The 7763-nt window shown below is 34.8% G+C and overlaps 1 protein-coding gene across 1 annotated transcript in view; it reads left to right on the top strand.

Annotated features, from left to right (window-relative positions):
- ENPEP (glutamyl aminopeptidase (aminopeptidase A)) overlaps positions 1-5582 on the top strand; it is a 152321-nt gene extending 146739 nt beyond the window's left edge. Inside the window, exons 19-20 of the mRNA XM_006881089.1 lie at positions 4220-4298; positions 5430-5582. Of these exons, the coding sequence (XP_006881151.1) occupies positions 4220-4298; positions 5430-5582 (232 nt within the window). The remainder of the gene's footprint in view (positions 1-4219; positions 4299-5429) is intronic.
- The last annotated feature ends 2181 nt before the right edge of the window (positions 5583-7763 follow it).

Raw genomic sequence — 7763 nt, 5'->3', positions numbered from 1 at the left:
CCGGTCCCCACCAGTTTGCTCTTCTCTTTGAAAAGTAAAATTCTTTCATTGTTATACAATCCCTCTCCCAAGTCCACTCCACTATGCAGCCTTCGTTCTGGACCCCTGCCATGGCAATTATACCTAATCATATATCCCTTTCAAACAGTTCTCTCCCACATCTATTTCAATGCAGTATACATAATTAATCCCCTCTTTCTCAGTCTCCCCTCAACCCTGATGTCAGTCCCATTTTACCTTTTTAAAAAGCTCTCTGCTCTTATTCTAAAAAACGGTACTCATTACAAAGGGGTTTTTTTTGGTTTTTTGTTTCTTTTAATAGTTAAATTTTAGTTTCTCAGCCAGAAGCATGCTATTACTATTTTTCTTCTTTTTTTAATTAATTTTAATGAAAGTTTACAGAGACTTGGGATTTCCATTCATTCATTATTGCACTTTTATCCCTTACCACCCCTCCCCCCAATTCACTCTTATCTTTGAAAAGTAAAAGAAAAATTCTCTCATTGTTATACAGTCCCTCCCCCCCAAGTCCACTCCACTGTGCAGCCTTCATTCTGGACTCCTGTCATGACAATAATACCTAATCATATATCCCTTTTAAACAGTTCTCTCCTTCCTCTGTTTCAATGAAGGAATACATTCAATACATTCTTTATCCCCTCTTTCTCAGTCTTCCCTCAACGCCGATGTCAGTCCCATTTTACAACAGTAGCACCATGCAATATTTGCCCTTTTGTGACTGAGATATTTCACTCAGCATAATGTCCTCCAGGGTCACCCATTTTGTATAATATTTCATAAATTCCTTGATTTTCAATGCAGCATAGTATTTCATTGTGTGAATATACCACAGCTTCTCTAGCCATTCGTTTGCTCATGGGCACTTGGGTTGTTTCCAACCCTTTGCTATTGTGAACAAAGCAGCAATAAACATGGGTGTGCAGATAGTCATTAAAACATTTTAAGTAACACTAGAAATGACTGGTTTTACTTTTTAAAGAAAGCTCTGGAATTAAGGTGAAGAATAGGCTTTGAAGGAGGCCAGAGTAAATTTGGAGTAAGCAGTAAGAGAGCTATTTCAATAGTTCTGGCAAAAGTTAGTAGATTGGACTAAGGATGTCAGGGTGAAGATGAAGCGAAAGTATAATACATTTTTAACTTGATAGAAAAAAGGATTATTGAAAAGACAAGGTCAAGAGGTAAGGCGCTAAGGTATTATCCATATGGATCATCCGTGTGAACTTAAAGTCACTCATAGCATGGAGTGGAGAGAACAACTATGTCTTAGGTACTAAGGTGTGTAATAAGTGAGAGACGATAACTTGAGGGAATAGTTTTTTTAAAAATGTTCTCAGGTCCCGTTGAATCCACTGTGGCTCATATTGATCTTATGGGTAATGGATTTGAACCTTGCCCTATCCTGTGCCATCTTTATCATCCTTGTTTTACTTGAGTCCATTGTTATAGTTCCTGTGTGAATTCATTTCATTGAAGATCTTCCTCCACCTTTCCAAGCTTCATGCCGCTTTACAAGGAGTGATTCTCCTAACAACATGTCCCAAGTATGTGAGATAAAATTTCACGATCTTTGCCTGTATGGAGCATTTGGTTGCACTTTCTCCAAAATATATTTGTTTATTCTTTGACAGTCTTCAGAATCCTCAGCACTCTTCTATAACACCACAACTCAAATGCATCAATTCTTCTCCTTTCACAACTGAATAGCAATTGAAAAGACAGTGGCTTTTTTTTTTGTATTTTCATGATTACATTTATTTGAAGAATTGGAGAAAAAGAAAAATACCATTTAGCTTCAGAATTTATAAGTTATCTGCGAATCAACTCATTTCAGGAGTGGAAGAATCATTGGCCATTTCTGAGTATGAACATTTATACAGGTTTCTCTTTGTAATATTTTTTAAATTTTTTTTTTATTTCAATGAACATCTACAGACTTTAGAATCCATTAATTCATTGTTGCACTTTTCTCCCCGACCCCCCCCCCCCCCCCCCCCCCCCCCTTGCCTCCTCTCCTTGACAAACAAAAGAAAAACTCCTTTGTTGGTACACAAATATAATCCACTTTGCAACCCTCATTCAGTGACCTTTTAAAAGAGAACAGAGAAATAATGGCTTAGAAAGAACAAAGGGGAGCTTGCACCATCAATCTCATTTCCTGACCTGGCACTACAAAGGGATGTGAGAAATGAAGCATTTTCCAAATGAGAAGCAGTATTCCCTGTAAATGGAACCATTACAAAGGGCAAACTGGAAAGGTTTGTGAGATTCAAGAGATCTAGGAGAGTGGATCAGAAGCAAGAACACAAGTTGCTCGAGAAGAGTACTGAATGTCCCATGGATTACCAAAATAACGATCACATCTTGGAGGAATTAAAACCAGGATGTTCCTCAGAGGCAAGTGTGGTGACACTTTGTCCTACATCCTTTGGACATGTTGTCAGGAGGAGCTAGTCCTTGGACAAGGATATCATGCAGAGAAAGGAGGAGGGTCTGAGAAAGAGAGAAAGATCCTTAACTAGATGGATTGACACAGTGACCGTAACAGTAGGTTTGAGCATATCAGCGATCCACGGTGCATTAGAAGACAAGGCTCAGATCTGTTCTTCATAGGGTTGTTAAGAGTTTATCAGATGGCACCTAACAAAGACAAAGGGCAGCATTGTAATGGAAAATGAGGACGTTACACTTTGAATAAAGAGTGATGATAGTAGAGATGAAAGACATCATAGATTTCAATTTTGTGGTATCCATATTAAGATTGAGCTTTAGATCTAGTATAATGAAGATTGATTACTACTACATTTCATCTTTTCCCATTGACACATCTCCCACTTATATTTCTCTTGTGAACTGTGGGTTGTGTCGGTTCTTTAATTGTTAATTTCATACTCCTATAATACAAATTATAGATAATTTATATGTATATATATATATAATGATCATTGTTGGCACAGTGTTTAAATAGTTGGCTACAAATTAAAAGGTTAGTAGTTTAAACCTATCAACCACTCTTCAGAAGAAAGATGACAAAATCTCCTTCTTAAAAATATTTCAGTCTTGGAAAACCTATGAAGAAATTCTATTCTGCCCCATCAGTTTGCTATGAATCAGTATAAATTTGATTGAATGGGTATAATTTGACTTTTATTATATGTACTAAATCATGTTTCCCCAGTTAATATTTGACTTTTAATTTTAGGACAAGTTTTTGTTTATGTTTTGTTTTATTGTTTTAATGTAAAATAATTTGTTTGCAATGAACTTAGTCAGTTTTTAATCTCTGCTTGATCATCTCTTTACATTTACATTTATTTTCTTGTATCCTTCTCAAACATTCCAGTAGTTCAAATGTTGTGCAAAAAATATTTTGTGATTGTTCTTCTTGCACTGTGATTGATAGTGATGAAATATTGCAGACATCACTACTGTAGTCTGCGGGACAACCTCTGATTCTTGTAGTTTAAAAGAGAAAATTCAAAAGGGATGGGACATTTGCTAGACATTCTGTCTTGGTACTTAGCATCCGGTATTGCTGCTTTGCCCACCTGATATAGAACATAACCAAAACCATGCTATTTGCTAATAAACCTTTTTGATAAGTATGTAGATAAGCACAATAAGTATATAGAAAGAAGCATAGTGTATAGTTAGGGTAAATGCCAAGCAACAGACAGCCAGGAAATACAGTGACTTGAAAGACTAGTCTTTAACTATCCTAAAATTGACAGTCCACATTGTGAGAAAGGCTTGACTATCTCCATTGTTGAAACGGGATCTAGTGTATCCTTGTTCTAGCATTGATGGGAGGGGGATGGAAGAAGGGAGACGTTTAAAGGAGGCAAAAGTTGCACAAAAACCACTTTATCTCATGTTCTATCATTAAGAATTGGGCCACCTTGTTGTGAGGGAGGGTAGTCTTTAGTTGGGTGTTTGTCTCTGCAGAAAGGAAGAAGACTAGACTTGAAGATTACAATTAACAGTCTACCACAAATGAGAAAATGGTGTGAATTTGTCTACATAAGAGGTGTATAATTGATAAGAATTTCTCTAGAAAAGCAGGACATGGAATGTAAAATAATGTTCTCTGATAAATTCTTTTTTGTCAACTTCACAATATTAAAGGAAATACTTGCATTTATAGAAAAGGTTTAAAATTCTAGCACTTAATACTCTTATATGTTTGAAAATTACTCTTCAGATATACCCTCAATGACAGGAACCTTGGCCGAATCGTCACAATAGCAGAGCCTTTCAACACTGAACTACAGCTCTGGCAGGTATGAAGATAAAGCCATCTATGTTTATACCTAAGAATAGAATTAAATTTTATTCTTTTTTTCCTAAATATAATTGATTTTTTTTCTCCATTCAAATTGTAGAAAACAATGAGAAAATATCTATCTCCTGAAATGTGTGATATTTTTAATAAACTTTTTAAAAGAAAAATCAAAAGTTAAAAAGCAGAGAAAGTCTTAGAAGCCTTAGAAGGTTTACATGAGCCCATTTAATTTACCAAAGTGTGAAAAATCTGACTTCCTTTTCCAGGCACATGTGGTAACCTAGGAATGAGTTCATTAAGAGTTCTCAGAATCCGTAGTTTCAATGTAAATTTCTGTTAACCATTTTTAAAATATCTTAGTGCTTGGGGGTAAGGGGAATTCATCTATTCATGCTGGACAAATAGAAATTGTATGAATTTTCAATATCTGTGTATTAGACGTTTTTGTGTTAAATGACATTGAGTCAACTACAATTCATAAGCAACTATGAACAACAGATCTGACTCTTACCCCATCTGTACTAACCATGCAATCCCTGATATGCTTGAGGCGATGTTAAAATTAATCTACATGTTAAAAAGCAAAAGAATTCTCTTTTTTATGAATAGTAAATTATACTATATTGAGTTTTGGAAAGGGTTTTGGAAGGAAGAGGAAGAATAAAGGCAACTTCACAGAGATGTCTTTTTTTTTTAACAAGCCCTAACTAAGTAAACTAAAAATCTATTAAAGTACTCCAGATTCCATCATCCCACAAGCTAGATTTTGCAGGGGAAACCCTGGGGACTACATAGAAAAGATGGAAGCCAGAAGAAGCAAAAATGGGCCCAGAGCCTCTGGTACACTGTTCTCATTCCCTAATATGCCAGTTCCTTTGGTTCACAAGTTGCCAGGGTACAAATGCCATGACTAGTGATTGTTAATCACTAAAAGATAGGTTCAATCTGAATGATGAGGTAAGACATATATTGCAAGTGTTGTTAAGTGGTATAGAATGTCAAAAATCAAATACACCAAGTTTTTAAGTGAAATACTTAAAGAATAACTGGCTTTAAAAATGACTTCCTTTGTTATAATTTGTTTGTTTGTTTCTTCTTCTTTTTCTATTCTTACCTCCACACCCTCCAGATAAAGAGCTTTTTTGACCGGTTCCCAGAAGCTGGAGCAGGACAAACACCCAGGGAGCAAGTGCTGGAAACAGTGAAGAACAATATTGAGTGGCTAAGACAAAATAGAGACACCATTAGAGCATGGTTTTTGGATGTAACTCAGAATGGCTAGTGTGTTTAAATAATGTTTTCTAATTTTGTAAATGTATTATTTCTCTTATTTAGCATTTGACAACCTGATTTATAGTCACTATAGAAGGAGCCTTCAAAGTGCATACTATTTTTGCTAAGTATTGTGTTTATATGTCTCTTGAAATTTTTAAATTATTCTTCATTTTTTAGGAAGATACAAATAGAGTATTTCATATACTCAGGGATTTTTTTTCTAAATATACTTTATTGGAGATTCTTTACAGACTGAAGAGAATTTAACAGCAATTTCAATGTATTTAAATATAATTTTTTCTCTTAAATCTGTAAAATAGAACATTTTAGTCTTAGCTTTACATTTTTAGTACCAAAGAAACCACTTAATCTTATTTCTTGATTGATTTTTAAAATTTAACCAGTACTTGAGGGACCAAACTTAGCGCCTTAATCTTTATTTTATTATTCAGAATTACACCGACCTAGTATTATTTTATTCACACATGTCTTACTACTTTAAATCCTACCAAAGGAACCTGGGCTTAAGTTTTACTCAAAGATTCATGAATTAGCTAAAGAAATAGCTGACTGTTGCCTATGTGCTTATCAAATCAACCAGAAAACTCTTTTAAAAATGTATTTGAATGATTACCTTGTAAGAAAAATACATATTGTTTTCTATTGTTGATTTACCTTTGAATGAAAATGGGTTTAATGTTTTCCAAATAATTTCTCATATCACAAGTATGCATAAGAGTCCAATTTTTTTTATGCCTTGGTATTCATTCATTTTGTTTCATTCTCTACAAAACTCCTTCAAATATACTATGAAATTAGAAGGAATGTAGTACTTAACTCTGCTGTAGGGGTTTTAGATGGAAGACAAAGCTTAGTAATTGGAAACTTGTCAGGAAAGAGAGATGGCTCATCATTCCATATAACTGAGTGGAATTGGAATTTAGCTTTGACCTCACCTGGCAATCTGAGTATGAAACTGAGTAACCCAGGAAGATCTTCAGCATGACTCTGCATATCTGAGACTCTATCTTCTAATAGGTAAAAAGTTTTATCTATGAACCGTTAGATCCAAATCCTTACAGATAACACTGGTCTAATTTATATGCATGATTTGATTAAAGACATCAATTTCTTTAGAAGCTGGTGGCAAGAATATATTTAGTATGTCGCTTGATACCTTGTAGATCCATGGGGTAAGTTCAATAGGCAGAAAAGATGGTATTTTGCTGTGTTCAAATCTACTCTATCTTGAAGTCTGAATTTATTTGGAACCTTCAGATATACTTCTGAAGTACACTTTTAAGGTAATTTAATTGGCTTGATGAGAATCAAAACCTATGGAAGCTACCAAAATCTTAGCCTCGATGTTATTTACATAATAATGTGCCTTTGTCCTGTGCTTTGAAACTTTGTGAGCTTTCCTAATACTGACTCTTAATTACTTCTTTGCCAATGGAGCTAAACTGGAAAATTCAGGTGAACTGTGAGGGGAGGAGCAGTTTTTTTAAAAAAAAAAATCAAAAACCAAAAACCCACAAAGTAGCAATCTCCAGAATTTTTTAAAAATACTACTTTCAGTTAATTTAAAAGAAGAAAATTCAGTAATACCATAAATCATCAAGAAAACCTCATTATTATGGCAAGCTCTGGTAGCCTAGTGGCAAGAACTTGCACTGTAATCCCAAAGGTGCACAGTTCGAATTCACCAGATTCTCTGCTGGAGAAGGAGAGACAATCTCCTCCTGTGTCAGTCAGATCAGATTTGATGGCACACACACATTATTTTCAGAGGGATTAACACCCAAACTTCAAATTTTTTCTTCTCCCCCATTTTCTTTTATTAGTTTGTTTAAAAAGTCTGTATACATCGTGTTCCACACTATTCTTCATTCGCATTGTATTTCATACAATCATTCTTATGCATTATATTTTATAAAATTAATCACCTTTCTACTTTGCCCATCATTACTGTCTTTTTGCCCAGAACCTTCCCATTTACTTCCCCCCGCTTCCAACCACAAATCTGTGCATCCCTGTAGTTTTACCCCAACCAATTCTCGGCCTTCTGCTATCCCCAACATGTTTTAATAGTTATCCTTCTGTTTTTACAGTTATGGTCTTATGTAAGCAGTATTTCTAACCACAGCCAGAACCAGTGTGGGTAGAGCATTGTTTAAAAGATAAATAA

The sequence above is a fragment of the Elephantulus edwardii genome, unplaced genomic scaffold, assembly GCF_000299155.1.
Source record: "Elephantulus edwardii isolate Elephantulus edwardi_28Jun2011 unplaced genomic scaffold, EleEdw1.0 scaffold00012, whole genome shotgun sequence".
NCBI classification, from domain to species: domain Eukaryota; kingdom Metazoa; phylum Chordata; class Mammalia; order Macroscelidea; family Macroscelididae; genus Elephantulus; species Elephantulus edwardii.
The sequence above is the reverse complement of the archived record's forward strand: the minus strand, read 5'-3'. Positions and strand labels throughout refer to the sequence as shown.